We start from the raw sequence: 16,819 nt of genomic DNA on the forward strand, positions 1-16,819 counted from the left end.
CAAATTACCAATAAAATAAAATAAAATTTAGAGATCAAATTGAAAATGAATCTAAGTTAGAGTGTTTAGTAGGTAATGATATAGGTAATTCACCACCCTTATTCAGTTTTGCATTTTACCCATATTTTTTCCATTGGGGTCAAAGTCCAAGGGTGTTAAATTAAAATTAACGTAATATTCAAACCAATTATGACATGATTTCGCTTGGTCAAAAATTAGATTATAATTAATATCACTTTCATATAAAATCACCTCTAACGTCACTTTCATAGTTATCTACAAGGTCATAGGCTATTAGTTTGTGGGTTGTCACCACAACAATTATGAAAGAAATATGTGAAATTTGGATGAGTTATTATTTTCATATGAACTCCAAGGTACAGGGCAAGTGGCAGCGAAGTCAAAGTAAGGACCAATAGAGAGTAAAATGGACCCATAAAAACAAGGTACTTAAAAAAGCTTAAGTCTGATTAACAACTATGGGACCAAGGACTCAAAAGGCTAAAAAGATTGGGCCATGGAGGGGCCTAAGTTTTTCAAACAGCTCACTGAAAAAATAAAGAAAGAAAGGAAAAAAATAAATAAAAAAGAGGAAATGCGTGGTGCATGTGCTAAAATGAATTATTGTGTTAGCATGGCATGTAGCAATCTCAATTCTCAATTCTAATGTCAAAATCTTCGTAGGAGAGAGGGAAGTGTCCAAGCAAATTTAAAAGCACTTGGACCCCATTTCTTGGCCTTAAGATTCAACTTTGTACCTAACGATTTTGTTATGAATCTACGATTTTTGAGCAGTTTTTCTTTCTTTAAAAGCAAAGATTTCATGGATTCACAAATGCAGTGAATGAAGTAGAAACTAGACAGTGTCATGTATTATAGAGGCAGTCTATGCCTAAATGGCTACATAATTCCTTCCTTCACATTTTTATTTGTTTATATTATTATCATTTTGGCCTTGACATATTTTGGGTTTGGTTCTTACATTATTGTTGTACATTGTGTCGGGCATTGGGCTGTCACCAATGAGCTCACTACTATTATATAGGCCTGAGCTCTTAGACGACAAAGAAGGATAACAAAATCAGAGCCCGTAAGCTATTTCAAAACAAATAATTGCAACTCACAAGAAACTAATCGACAGAGGAATTGACAGTCCAAAATTATGAAGGGTTGTTCGAAGATTTTGTATATAATTGATGATTTATTTGTAATCTTATTTATATTCAAAGCATTCGTTTAAGAAGTTAAAAGGATAATGCTTTTCTTGAAACTCTCAGAACTCTCAGAATCCAAAGTCCAAACCAATTTTTTTATTAACATTAAAAGATCCAGAAAAGGCCCATTAGTCTTTTCTTTTTTTAAAGGCCCATTATTTATTTTTCCTTTGTTTTAATTTTGTCAAAGAAACTCACTGTAATGGTGTATATTTTGGGTTATGGAGGTGGATATCAGTGAGGCAAGTCAGTGAAAGATTATGTGAATTTTTATTTGGTGTATATAGCAGAATAAAAAAGAAAGAAAGTATATTATACAGCAGATGTATGTATTTAGCCTCTTACCGTTACAGCACATGATATAAAAAAAAGTATATTATGCATTCATACATACACCTATTGCACGATTCATCTTAGTAGAATTCATAAAATAATCCTTTGAGAAGCTAGATATATTCATACATACACCTATTGCAAAACTTATCTTAGCAGAATTCATAAAATAATCCTTTTGCACACGTAGTAAGAACGTTTAAACTATTTTATACGATGACCTAAAAAAAAAAATCCAAATGAGGATATTTTTTTCAATCCACCTCTTATTCATAATACCATTACTTTTAGTCAAATAATCTATTTAGTAAGTCAATGATTTGGAGGAAAATTTCATCAAATTATAAAATTAAAAAAAGAATAAATTCCACTAACATACATACATGAGGTTTTGGCTAATGCTAACCAGGTCCAAAACTTTCCAAAATTAGCCAATTTGATCCCCATCTTAGTCCCTAAACAGTTAATTATTTTTTCTCAACTGTTTTAGAGACTAAACTGATTTTAGTGACCGAATTGGTTAGTTTTGAAAAGTCTCGAACCTGGTTGGCATTAGCCCAAAGGTGTAAATAGAATTAACCCAAAAAAAAAAAAAAAAAAAACAACAACAAAGAAGAAAGAGAAAAAGAATGGGCCAAAAGCAGTCACAGAAAGTATAAAAGTAAATCATAAGTTGTAAAAACTGCACAGCTTGAAAATGTACAAGACGAAGGGCATGATTATCCCATGGGACCCTGAACTATGTCTAGGAATCTTCTTCTTCTTCGTCTGCCACAGCTGAAAGTGGCGAATGTTGACAGTGATGAGAGATGCCGAGGTTGTGAAATTGTCAGAGACAGTGTATAATGGATGTTCTGCTGGCTAAATCAGGAGCACCCTTAAAGCACTCTCTCTGCTTTATTCACTCATTTCAGTTTTTGTTCGCCGACATTCACCGTCTTTTGATTCAATTCTATTGTCGAGAATTATTCTCTTGCCCCTCTATAACCCATTCTCTGTAAGTGTGCACAAGTCTGCTATGTACAGAGACAACTATCTAAAAACCTGCATTTTCAGGCCGTGGTCGATTGTGGCTCCAAGTCTCTCTCTTACGTTTGGTTGTGAAATCAACCAAGTAAAACTTAGGCTATGATAGCTTGTTTAGTAGACAAGCCAAGCACAAGTTCAATTTTAAGCTCGATTATTAGACAAGCTAAGCTCAAACATAATAATAATAATAATACGTTTGTGAACATGCTCTTGAACATGGGAGCTTCAATTAACAATATATTTATGCGTCTACATGTTTAAAAATATATTAATTGACTTGAAATTGGATTTGATAAGTTTGTAAATTAGTTTATATAATATAAAATTATCATTTGAAGTTTATTCATAACATAAACAATCCATTTGTAGTAAAAATTTATAGATTTGTAAGGGGGTAAAACATTTTAGTTATGGTTTTACAATAAATAGGAAAAGAATAAGTTTAAAAAATAGCTTATGAGCAAACTCAAACTTGCTTGACAAGTAAATGAACTAAGCTTGAACATATAATCTTATTTGGTGATGAGCTTAAAATCGGCTTGTGTTTGAAATAAAATTAAATAAACCAGCCTAAACGTTTAATACTCGGTTTGACTAGGTTTGTTTACAATCTTACTCTTACAGAGAGGTTTAGGCTTCCACCTATCATTCATGGGTGTGGGATTTGGACTCTTGATCCCCCACCCATGAATGGTAGGGAATTTAAACCATGAATATCTTTGTTACAAATACCAAGAAGTGTCAATTAAGCTACAAGGTTCTTAGCTAGAATAAGACATCTTTAAACATGACGTTTGGTATAAAATGGCTATTGAATCAAAAGAATTATTCTATCTTAATTTCTAGGTTTGTGGGCAATTTCATCATGTACTCATGGGCCTCTATTAGAAGAGTAATGTTAGGAATATAATGCATAAATCTTACAAATTGATGTGTTGCGAATTATAAATTTTGCTACATAAATCTTATATTGTACATGTGACACCATACATATAGTAGCTTTAATAAATTTTTTTTCCCATTAGAATCCATTTACCTTAGGTAGGCATTTGTTAAAACAAGATTGCATGTAGCATTGATGCCCCCCCAAGGGGAACAGACCTCTCCAAATTATATGGCCCTGAGAAAAACAGCAAACAAGGCTCCATTCACCTTAACATTTATGCATTTCATAATTTTTTTTTGCGTTACAAACTTACAATAAGTGGGATTTAAACCCAAGATCTCTCCCTAGAGAGAATTAGATAAGATCATTGAACTACATGCTCTTGGATTTTATATTTCTGTATTTTTTTTTGCTAAATGATTAAGCTTTTTTTATAGTTTAAACAAAGAAAGATACACTTACTAGAAGGGCTTTTTCCTGAAGGGCTTCTACATTTCAGTATAAGTAATAGTGTAATACAACTTATGTACCTTATATCTTGGATCGGACTTTCTCTATGAGTTCTCTTCTCAAGATCTTTCCTGCAGCTGACCTTGGGACACTGTTAACAAAACTTACTGCCCGCAACCTTTTGAATGGTGCCACCTGTACAGGGCAAAAAGACTGGTTAAATTTCAAGCAAAGGAATGTTTGAGCCTCTTCATCAGTTGTTAACAGTATGCGTTCATTCATGAAACATGGCGATGAACTTAATTTATGCATCATGAGCAGCAGCAGATACCACAAATTGGCTTTTTCTTGAACAGATGATAGGAGTCATATAATTTGACCAGAGCATCTACCATTTGGTGGTGATGCTTTATTTCCAGGCCAACGCACCCATGTAGAGTACACATTAACTAGCAAATATGAAATATCATACATTAGGTATTGGGACATGTACTTTTGAAATAAGAATTTTGCTGGCCAGGAATTTACACCAAATGACACTAATTAAAGAGAGACTGCATGGTTATGGTTCCATAAATCCAAGATGTTGCACTAAGAGCCTCATAGTCATAGAAGCATGAGCCATATCCCACTATCAACAGAACAATTTTTTTTTAAGACTTTTGCAATTGTAATAACTACTGAGGATCTCATTAAATGACCTAATGAAAAGGGATTTTTCAATTGGTAAACATTAAATAGACAAGCGATTTCTGAATGGATGAATTCCTGACTGAAATGACTGTATTTCTTTAAGAAGATATACTGTCATCACTGCAATTGATATCATTGAAAGAATTACTGCATGATTGAGTTATTCAAGATCAAATCAATCATTGACAAGGGTTGGGTTTTTTTCCCCCCTTCCTAATGCCTTTATACTGAATGATGCTTTGCAGACCCTTTACCTGCTTTGCAATAAATTTCTGAACGTCTTCTTCTGTTAGCAAGCTGTTTGGCGAGCGCACAACATTTGCAATTGGGACCTCACCAGCTTTGGCATCAGCAAATCTACAAGGTCAAAATTGAAATTAAACTGTAATGCAGTGATTCAAAGATAAGGCAACAGATGGACATGCATAACTGCTTATAAAGCATGGGGAAAAGTATGACCCTTACGGGAACACAACAGCATCTAATATTTCAGAGTGAGAAATCAGTAGCCCTTCAAGCTCGGCCGGTGCCACCTAACAAACAGTCAAGTTCAAATATAGAACTTAAATAAAAAAATTAGAGTTAAGTTGTAAAATATGAGATATTAGAAGTAAAAGAGAGGAAAGAATAGCGGAGGGAGAAAGATTTGAGAAAAGGTTTTAGGGCTTAATCAGCCAATTCCTCACCACAGCGCATGCTTATATTATAGTGATATGGCAAGACTACATTAATATCCTTATACTAATATAAAATAATAACAAGCTAATACAGAAATAACAAAGTAACTCTAACAATTAGGTTAGGTTGGTTTGACATCAAGGGGAAATTGAACCAAGGCACAGTACATCAACCTGAGAACCAATCCAAAGTTGCATCCTTTGTCATAAGAATTCAACTATACATTAATTCAGCAGTACCAAATATTTAAGAACAATTACATTACCTAAAATCCTTCAAGTACCTTGGATTATGAAGATGGACCTATTAACTTTCAAATTATTAAATACAGTAGTTTAATGAAGAAATAGCTATCTCCAGGATCCAAAAATTCTGTAGAATAACGAGCAAGGCCAACATTTAGATTGGTATTTGGACCCAAAATCTTAACACTTGAAAAGAAAATATGCCAACCTACTATTCAAAATAATAATTTATAAAAAAAAAAGTGACTAAATTTTAGGTTGGCAATCAACCTACTGCAACCCTCATGATAATAGATGTGCAGAAACAAAATTCTTGATACTGATTCATAGGAGAAAGTGCTTTTCTGATGTCCAAACAAATCAGATGACTGCTGACATGGTGTCAAATCATCAGTAGAGTGAGTTATATAGCACTTTGGGAGATTTTTTGCTTAGAAAAAAGAAAAGCTATTGACAACAATATCAAATGAAGCAGAGAACATTAGTGCTAATGTTGCAGGTCAGCTAATTTTCATTACTCCTTAAAATATATAACATGATCAGGAGGCTCATGGATCATTCACTTACTGGGGGAGAACATATGTATTCTCCCCAGAAATGCTATATGAGCAAATGCAAAGCTTTCCAAAAGTCAGATGCTGGCACTGTTAGGTCTTCATTGTCAACAGAAATTCTAAAAGAAACAGATAGCTTTTATCCTCTCACAAGAAATGTTTTAGTAAGATTACATACACCTGAACATTTAACAATCAACTAATAATAAGTCACCTGAAAGCCGTAACACTTTATGAGCTCCTTAATTCGGTCCACAACAAATAATTGTCCCTCTTCATTGAAATATCCAATATCTCCTGTGTGCACCCATCCTTGTCCATCTATTGTTAGCTTTGTGGCTTCTGGATTTTTGAAATAACCTAAAAGGATTTTAAGATGCTGCATAAATCATACTAGCAATATATAATCATAAGAGAAAAAAGTAATAAACCCAATAATATAATTTTGTAATCAACACGACTGATGTTATCTTTTCTTCTCCTTCTCCATCCTCTTTCTTTATATATTTAGTTCTTTATCTTGGGCTGGGACATTTGAGTTTTTACTAGAGTTTTGAGTTCAAGGGCTAGGGAAGACTTCAAGGAGGGTCTGTGGTCCAGTCTCCAGATTACCTTACCACTAAAAGTTTAAAACCTACAATGTCAACTTCTACTAAATGAAGTTAACATCCATCAGAACTTTAAAACAACTGCATCCAACAGTGATTCTAAGATTTTCCCAATACTTCGGATGTCTCATTCCTATTTTACATATTTATTCACAAAACATAATAATAGTGTTTTCATTTATGGACTGGGTGTTAAACCATCTTCATATATTTCATAAACAAGTACGGATAAACTTGAGCATATGAGTCTAAATGATAACATTCATATGCAGTCTAATGTGGCAAATACAAAGTGGTAAGATGGAAGATTAGTTTAGCAACTCCCACAGTGAACCATCTAAACAATGTCTTTACTGCTGTCAGATCTATAACGACAATTCAAGGCTACATTATTTAACATACTTTGTTATTTAAACATTAGCATTTAGCAATATAAAAAATTAGTGACATAAAGCATCTTGACTACTGGATGGATCCTTAAGAAAAAAAAAAAAGTATTGGTAAGAAATTTTGAATTGAGATATCAACATATGCCCCGTCAGAAGTAGGAATCTAAGTAGAAACATTGCATTAAAAAATCCACCTTGCATCATATTAGGTCCTCGAAGCCAGATTTCTCCTGATTGTTTAGGTGGAAGAGGCTTTGATGTATCTATGCTAACTATTTGGGATTCAACTCCTGAAACAAGTGTTCCAGTTGAGCTAGAGAGGGGAGATTCTTCCTTTGGATTTTCCAATGAGATAATTCCACAAGTTTCTGTCATACCATATCCCTGCCATAATATAATGCATATCAAATCAAGACGTAGCTTTCTCGCCACAAACTACTACAGACAAGGTAGAGTTACATGTCTTGCTTATTATATGATTTTCTCGATTGTTACCAAAGTTATAACATTATCCCTTATATTATAATAATATGCTTCCATTACCCTTATATTATATTATAAATTTATAATATGTTTGTTCAAACTTAGTGACAAAGATTCAGTTTTGCAGCTTATGAGCTTATCATAATAATGTTCGAATGGGCTTAAAATATGCCCATTTTAATGTCTCAATGTTCGGTGCCTAAAATATACCCCTTGGGAAGTTGACAATGCCTCTCAATCCCACTAACTTATAGCTTAGTGCATAAACCAGTTATTCTAATGAAAATTTATTCAAAAAACAATTATTTCCATATACAACTGGGAATTTGACATAGCCGCAATTTTCTCAACAGGAAAGTTGTGACATGTTAACAATCTTTACAATACTTCCCACTTCAGTGGGAAGAACAAGTTCTAACCATCATGTTGTGATATAGACAATTTCTAACATATCTAATAATTAAAAATTAGTATGCAATACTTATAATGTTTTAATAATTGAAATAATTTCATTTAGTCAACTGAATTTGACCGCCCACCCAACCCACTCAATAATTTCACCGGATTGAAGCCATTAAGATTTTCAACTAACCCGGCGGATTTATAGATTGGTGGGGCCGCGGCAGATTGAAATTTTCCCAGGTTGGTAAAACATATTGCCATTCACCCTCCCAACTGACTTGTGCACATCCCTACTAACTATCATGTTAAATTGAATGAAAAATTACTGTAAAAATTAGTATGCAATACTAATTAAGTTTTATCTAAATCAGGGATACTCAATCTACATTGATACCAAAGTATAAAATTCATTATACTCTGTTCAATATTACCTGAATAATATCAACATGAGGCATGTTCTTTGTACACTCCTCCATCACATCCTTGCCGAGAGGCGCGGCGCCCGATCCGACCTGCCTCAACGAAGACAAGTCGTACTTCTTCATCACCAAACTCTGCTTCGCCAGAGCAATCATCACCGGCGGAACGACGAAGAGATGAGTCACCCTATACTTCTCCACCGCCAGCAACACCTTCTCCAATTCAAATTTCACCATAGATACGACCGTGTTCCCTCTCCGAAGCTGCGAGTACGTCACCACGGAGAGCCCGAATATATGAAACATAGGCAAGAAACAGAGGAACACGTTTTTCGGATCGCCGTATCTGTCCTGATCGGCTGGCACCATCAGCGAAGCCGCGATGAAGTTCCTATGCGTCAGAATCACTCCCTTGCTCGTACCGGTGGTGCCGGACGAGTACATAAGCGCCGCTGTATCGGTCTGTTTCACGGTTTTATCAGGCAATTCACACTCCATGATCGACATTTGTATCAGTTCAGAGTAATACCAAATCTTCGAACTCGGTGTTTCTGCAAAACTCGTAGATTTCGAAGAACCTATAATTATGGAAGGCAAGTTTAATTCTTTGATATTGTGCCAGAGTTCGGGGACGGTGATGACGAGCTTGGGGTTACAGTCTTGGACTTGCTTTGAGAGTTCGGGAACGGTGTACAAAGGATTACAGGTTGAAGCGATGGCACCGAGAGCGACGATGGCGAGGAAACACACGGTGAAGTGGATTGAGTTGGGAGCGACGATGAGGACGACGTCGTTTGTGTGAATGTTGAGATGGAGCAGAGAGTGGGCGAGCTTGGAGACCTGGAGTTTGAGCTGGTGGAAGCTTAGGGTTTCGCCGGAATCGGCGTCGATGAGAGAGAGGCTGTGTGGGAAGGAAGAGGAGTTTTGGAAGAGGAAAGTGGTGAGAGAGAGGTTGGGATTGGTCGGGAGGTGAATCGGTGGTCTTGGAGATGTGTAGATTTGGGTTTTGGGGTTGAAGGTGGCTGCTCTGGCTGCCATGGGAGTTTGGGGGGGCGGGGGGGGAGTGGGGAACTGTGGGAATTGTTTGTTTCTCGGGAAAGTTTGAGGAAATAGAAATGCTTTTGACTTCAGCTGGAATATGAAGAGACAAGACAAGAGTAAGATGGAAAAGCGAGAGTAGTTGACTTCTAGTTCCCACCCAATAAGAGAGAAGAAATGACCTGATCAGAGCGTTCCCACTAGGCACTGTTAAAAAAAAAAAAATGTCACATTATTTTAAAAGTTAGTTTATTATTTATCGCACATTACATCTTCTGCTCTTTGTTTCTCAAAAAAAAAAAAAAAAAAACATCTATTCTTCAATTCTATACACTAAAATCATATATAGAAATATTAAAATAATACTAAAAAAAACTAACAATATAAGTACAAAGAAATACAAAATAAAAAAACTCATTTCAAGTAAGCTACTCCCACCCAGCTCACTGCCAACCCCACCACAGCCCACCCTACCACAATCAACAACTGTTACAAACCCTCCACCACATCCCACCATTGTTACAAACCCATCACCACCAACCAAAATCAACCAACCAAAAACAACCAAAATCAACCAACACTATTACAAACATTACCACAAGCAGAGAGAGAGAGAGAGAGAGAGAGAGAGAGAGAGAGAGAGAGAGAGAGAGAGAGAGAGAGAGAGAGAGAGAGAGAGAGGTCAACAGCTCTAGGCAAGGCGACTCCAAGCAAGATTAGTAGCTTCAAGCAAGACAACTCTAGGCAAGATCAACAACTTTAGGCAAGGCGGCTTCAGGCGAGATCGTTGGCACGACAACAGCTCAAGGTTGGCGGAGTAGATTGAGGATTAGGGATGGCAATTTAAATCCGACCCGCGGATATCCGGTCTAGCCCGACCCTAATGGGCCGGGTTTTACCCGGTCCGATAAAAAATAGGGTCGGATATGGGTTTAAAAAAAAAAATCCGAAGCGGGTCCGGGTTTTATCAAAAAAATCCAGACCCGACCCGAAACCCGACCCGTTTAAATACCCGTTTAAATACCCGGTTAAATACCCGGTTAAGTAAATTACTAAAATACCCCTTATATATATATAAATATTTTTTCTGATTTTGTAACCCTAGGTTTCTGCTCTCTACACTCACACAGCCACTCTCTACTCATACAGAGGTCACAGCCGCCTCTCTTGCCAGCCCTCAGCACAGCGCCACAGCCCTGCCCTCTCGCCATCCCTCTCGCCTCAGCACAGCACAGCCCGCACAGCCCTCTCGCCAGCCCTCTCGCCTCGCCTCAGCACAGCCCTCTCGCCTCGCCTCAGCACAGCCCTCTCGCCTCGCCTCAGCACAGCCCTGCCCTTTCACATAAATAAAATTTCCCAAGGTGTTTTATATCGAGCATCTTTCACGTTGCCCTTGATTTTACAAAAAGCTTATGCACAAGTGCTATTAATTTTTACATTGGAATTTTTGTATTGGGGCTAAGTAGTGAACATAAAAGATTTGCTTTCTATTCCATATGTTATTATTTATGTTGATGTTCAATTGTTTGCCGAATCCTCTCTGTTTTGTTTTCTGCAAATTGTATATCTTACAGCATATAGTTTACATTAATGATGATCCTATTTTTTCCCCCTCTCTAGCTCACAAGATTGGAAGGCAAGGCTAAAGATACCACCACCTGATACACGCTTCAGAACCGAGGTATGATTGTGTATGCGTTTGTTATTAATTATTATAAAGCATTAAACAGTTATGTACTTAGAGAGCTTTGGATTCTTGAATTTAATGCATTGTATTCTTATTAGTTTCCTGCTCTTGTTTTGCTCCCATTTACTTGGGTTGATTGTGGTATTTATGCATGGATACATGGTTGTGGAAATTAATTTTTAAAAGGATCCATGTAATTTAGATGACAGGATGGAAATTTGTTTCAGTTTACTTTGGCACACTACTTTATCTATGGACTGAATAAAACACCCTGCCAAGTTTATACATCACTTCAACAAGTCTCTTTACTGTATGTTTTTCCATATCTTGGATAAGTTTCCCTGTCAGTGAAGTTGCTTGACAGTTGACAGAGAATATGGATGTGTATATGCATTACCTTCACTGGTTGGAAGGCCTTGACACTAAGTAACAAACTACATTTTTGTAACCGAATTATTTGTTTGGTCCAGAACTTCTGAATTTATTTTCAATATTTTTCTTTAGAATGGAAACATAGGTTTGTTATTATTATTATTATATATTTTGAAAAGTTTTGATGTTATTATGGTTAATTATTAATAGTATTCTTTGTTGATTTGTTGATACTTCATTACTTCTGTATGAGGGGTTTTCCATAAAAAAAAATTGTATCAGAGTTTAATAATAATTACTTTTTTGCTGAATAGTTTAATAATAATTACTTAAGGGTCACTTCAATTCCAGCTACATATGAAATTTGTTTTGATAACAGTCTTTGGCGGTCAGTGAAGAAAGAAATAAAGAAGGAAAGGAAATAAAGAAGTAAAGACATAGTGTGCCGACCTTTTTAGTAATGAATTTTTCATTTTTAGAATGTTTTAGTATTTCACTCTGTCCATAAAACATTCTAAAAATGTTGTGATGGATGAAAATGAGAATTTCAAGTCTATACCATATTTTTCAAGTCAATTAAGCTCATTGTGTCCATCAAGGGACTGCTTTGGCACTTATTAATTATTATTATGGATTAGTTTAGTACGTAAATAAGGAAAGGTTTTTAAGGTAATGTTTTGAGTAATTTGAGACAAATTGGGTATGGCTGCAACTTGCAAGCGTACTGCAGTTCTGGCACATGTGATTATTACCTTTAAATTTTTTAATGGAAGATTCCTTAGGGAAAAGATCAAATTATTAATTCTAATGATTGGATTTTGTTTTCTTATCCAGCATTGCTTTTGTTTTTCTTATCCAGTATTGCTTTTGCTTTTGTTTTTTAATTGCTTTTGTTTTTCTTGAATTTGAAATATGGGGTATGTGGATTTTGGGTAATTCATGTCACATGATTTTGTGTTTGTTGTGAATGCAGAGCCTAAAACGGAGATGGAAAACACAAACAAATCTAATTGTATTTTTATATTTGCTTGTTACAAATTGATGAAGTTTATTCCATTTTTTAATTCATTGTTGTTGTAGGTTCTTCAACTATGTCCAGTGATTGTGATTTTCAAACAATTCTTGATGATGGGGAGCCTAATGAAGAGGATGGGAGTTGTGTCACAGTTGTGGACGATTAAATATTTTGTAATAATTTAGTAGCCCTTTTAATTTCTTAGACTTGTTAGATTAATTTGTTAGTTTGTAATTATTCTAAACATTTTGTAATTTTTTAGTCTTTTTAATTTGTTGATTTGTGAAGGATAAGACATTTTGTAATTTTTTAGACTTGTGAGATTTATTTTGTAGCTTTTTAAGTAATTTATTGATTTAAAATCTTAGTTGTGATTTATTGATTTGGTTGCCATATAATGTGGCCTAAATGCCATATAAGATGATTTTGGGTGCCATATAAATGGAGGTAAATGATTTGGCTACCATATAACAAGACAAATTTTGGCATTTGGGCCATGTTAAATGGCTTGAATGGGCTTGAATTTAGGGGAAAAAAATTTAATGGGCTTCAAATTTTTTTTTTTGGTTGGGCCAAATTTAGGCCCAATAAGTTAAACGGGGCCCGTGGGGCCCGCGGGGCCCGGCGGGGCGGGTCTGGGTCCTGATAAAAAAACCCGATTATTATTCGGGCCGGGTTCGGGTTTCGGGTTTTGCCCCGCGGGTCGGGTCCGGGTATGCAAAAACCCGGCCCGAACCCGACCCGTTGCCATTCCTATTGAGGATGAGAGAGGAAGAGAATGAGAGTGAAGAGAAAGAGATGAAGGCAGACAAGAAAGAGAGCTTCAGAGGTGTGAAAGGAGAGAGGAGAGAGGGAAGAGTTGATTAAAAAAAGGAAAAAAAAATTCCCACATTTGGGCCCATTGGTGAATAAAAATATAAAAAAAAAAGTTTTGCAATTCATGAACAATACACTTCCAAATTTGAGATTGCACTATTTATCCATGTCAAATATTTTGACATTTAAAACACCTGATGTGAGTGGTTTTTTGGTGTTTGATGTGCCAAATGCCAAATATTTGGCATTTGACACACTTAATGGAAATGCTCTAAGAATAGTGAATATTCAATGCTCAAGGCACTAGTATTGGGGGTGTAAACATCCCTAATTGCTATTTTGCAACTTAAGCCACCCAAAACTCACTCTATTTGAGTTTGTAAACCTAAAAAAATTTGCAACTTATGAACAGTAAGGTTACATATATACAATTCATAGGTTGTAAAAAATATATATATTATTTTAATCTTGTGGTTATGTGTGAAGAGAAAAAGTGAGTGGGAAAAAAAGAGAGAGAATAATATTTTTTATTATTTTATTAGGTAGTTTATATTATTTTATTGATTTGTATGTAAAAATAAAAACTAGGATATAGGGTGATTTGTAAAATAAGTTAGTAAAATAGATAAAGTAGTATTTGAGAATGCAAAAAAAAAAAAATATATATATATATATATATATATATATATATATATATATATTTTGGCATCATCAAATGCTAATACTCTTACATAATGGGAATAATTGAGGGGAACTGGTCTACAAGCTGGTACGTGTAATAACTAATAACTTGTCGGTGATAGTTGCACAGAGATTATTGTGCACACAATCCGTGATTTAGTTTTCTTTTTGTAACATAAGCATTTAAGTAGTTGTGACTTGTGAGTAAGTTATAGCTAAATCATCTAATGTCCTGTTTTGGTGCAACTATCACTATTCAATTAGTTACACATATCAATTTGTAGTTTAGTTCACAAGTGACCTAAGTGTAGATTAGGATTGGAGGAGGAAAGTGGTGAGAGAGAGGTTAGGATTGAGGTCTTGGGTTTGGGTTTTAGGGTTGGAGGTGGCTGCTGCCATGGGGGTTTGGAGAGTGGGAAAGAGTGGGAAATTGTCAAAATTATTTGTTTCTTGGGAGAGTCAGGGAAGACGACATTGTTATGATCCTTGTCTCCTACATGGTTTAAGTGTAAGTTCAATTATGTGTATGTATGCTTTTGAATACCCTTCCCTTGCAAGTCGATTTTCAAAGGTGAGTTCTACATATTAGTTTGTATCATTTGGTATTAGAGCCAGCCATGAAGTCGAGTTTTTGGATATAGCTCATTGAATATGAGATTAAATGAGTTACAGCTTTGTGGTCAAATCTTGAAGGGGAAAACCTAGAGGCTAAATTAAAATATTTATTAAGTCATTGAATAATTGATAGGTAAATGGACTTGTTTAAAAAAAAAAAAAAAAAAAACTACCTTTGGTTCAATGTTGATAGAGTACATCTATTGTGAATGTTGGCTGTAGAATGTGATGGTATGTTATGATTTATGATCCTTGTAACCTATTATTCCTATATGACTTAAATGTAAGCTTAATCATGTCTATATGAGCTCTTGAGCATCCTCCCCTCATAAACTAGTTTTTAAAGGTAAGTTCTATTCATGAATTTATATTAGAGATGTAGCATATATCAGCTAATTGGTAGAATAGTTGACTTCCCACCAAAATTAGTAAAAAGCAATGCTTTCGGATGGCAATAATTGATGTGGCTTTCTTTATCATATGATGATTTGGCCAGAACGACAAACCCATATCATGTCTATATTTTTTAATATTTTTTTGGCTATAATGTTCTTGATGCAATTTTAAAGGAAAACATAGGTGTTTTATTCACGTGATTTTGTTAATTAGTCATATGACTTATTTAGATAATATACATGAATTATAATTCATCATGTGATGGCTAATGGATTAGAAAATATTGTTCCAGATTGGTTTAGGAGCCAAAGTTTCTCCTTAAATAATTATTAGCTCCCGCAAAGTGAATAATTTCAAAATTACAACCAAAAGTTCTAGAGTCATTCTCAACGAAATTGAATGACCATATCTCTTATGCAATTCATTTTGAATTAGTCTGAAAGTAACAATCTTGTTGTACTCACAATAGTTTTATGAGTAATATTACAGTTACAAATTATTTTACAATATTTTTATAAATTATTAGCATGACAAATTCTTACTGGTTTTCATATGGATATACTTCTAACATCATTTTTTTTATTTACAAATAACTCATCATATCAGCAGTTCGTTAAAAAACTTTTGACTTTAGCTTTTTTCTAGTTTTATATTCAATTATCCAGACTAAAGTAAATTTTCATAAACTTGGCTTCTTATGAGTTCACAAGTTTACATAGCGAAAAAAAGTTAGCAAGAAATAAAATGCTTTTGTGTCTAAAAAAAATTCACAAAAATTTATCTTAAGGGTTCGTTTGGAAATAACTTATTTAGCTGAAACTGAAACTTATTGCTGAAATTACTTTAGATAAAACTAAAAGTTAGCTAAAATAGTACTTTGAGACCTATGAATAATATCAAAAAGTGTAACGGGACCTATGAATAGTAACAAAAATGAATTAAAAAATAAAAGAAGCTGTCCAATATAAGTTATCCCAAATGTAACTTAAATGCTAAATTGAAAATGAATTTTTGCTGCCTTATCATCCGGTAGAGATTTTTCACTGTGAAAATTTTGTTAATATAAATTTAATACTCAGAAAGAAAGTATTTCGTAAAATACTTCGTAATATATCTCACCACATAAAGAAGTTCTCAATCAAATAATTTTTTTTTACACACACTTTGCTACACACCACTCTTGCTCTTATTTCTCTTACACTTGTTGGGTTTCTTTCTATCTCACTGGTTGGATACTTGATACATTCAGTGGGAATGGCTATATATAAAATAGGGCAAGACTATCCTATACCACACTTCCTAGATAGCAAAGGCGATAAGCAGGGCCAGCCCTAAACATTTTGGAGCTTTAGGTGAGAACTAAAATGAGATCTTTTTTATATTTATGTATTAATTATATTAATATTTAATTAATATTTTTATATTATAATAAATTTCATTTAAAATTTATTTTCATTGCTTTTTGAGATGTAAATTGACTAATTAAATTTTTGTATTCAAGTTCTTCTAATATCTTATTTTCAATCGATAATATAGATAATATACTTAATCTTTCTTGAGACATTGTCGATCTTAGATATGATTTTATTAATTTTAATTATGAAAAACTCCTTCTTGCAGAAGCAACTGTAACATGTATTGTTAATAAAATTCTATAAACAATGCATGCATTTGGAAATTAATCTAACATTTTTTTAAACAATTTAGTATGTCAATTGGAATATATTCCTTTATTTGTAAAATTTCTTTTAAAATTTTCATCTTTTAAAATAAATCTAAACCATCAATATTATAATAAACATCATTTTTGAGAAAA

The 16,819-nt window shown here is 34.3% G+C and overlaps 1 protein-coding gene and 1 long non-coding RNA gene across 2 annotated transcripts; one reads left to right on the top strand and one right to left on the bottom strand.

Annotated features, from left to right (window-relative positions):
• Window positions 1-3,463: 3,463 nt before the first annotated feature.
• LOC142609632 (putative CoA ligase CCL10) lies at window positions 3,464-9,550 on the bottom strand. The gene is made up of 7 exons (XM_075781264.1): window positions 8,396-9,550; window positions 7,274-7,463; window positions 6,297-6,442; window positions 5,071-5,138; window positions 4,860-4,962; window positions 3,993-4,107; window positions 3,464-3,696 (listed from the first exon to the last, which is right to left on the bottom strand). The coding sequence occupies exons 1-6, from the start codon at window positions 9,419-9,421 to the stop codon at window positions 3,994-3,996; spliced, it is 1,647 nt and encodes a 548-aa protein (XP_075637379.1). The 5' UTR covers window positions 9,422-9,550; the 3' UTR covers window positions 3,464-3,696; window position 3,993.
• Window positions 9,551-10,670: 1,120 nt separating this feature from the next.
• Window positions 10,671-12,842, top strand: LOC142609949 (uncharacterized). The gene is made up of 3 exons (XR_012839725.1): window positions 10,671-10,782; window positions 11,042-11,102; window positions 12,561-12,842. It is a non-coding gene; the product is annotated as an uncharacterized LOC142609949 (long non-coding RNA).
• Window positions 12,843-16,819: the final 3,977 nt, after the last annotated feature.

Source organism: Castanea sativa, chromosome 9, assembly GCF_040712315.1.
Source record: "Castanea sativa cultivar Marrone di Chiusa Pesio chromosome 9, ASM4071231v1".
Taxonomy (NCBI): Eukaryota; Viridiplantae; Streptophyta; class Magnoliopsida; order Fagales; family Fagaceae; genus Castanea; species Castanea sativa.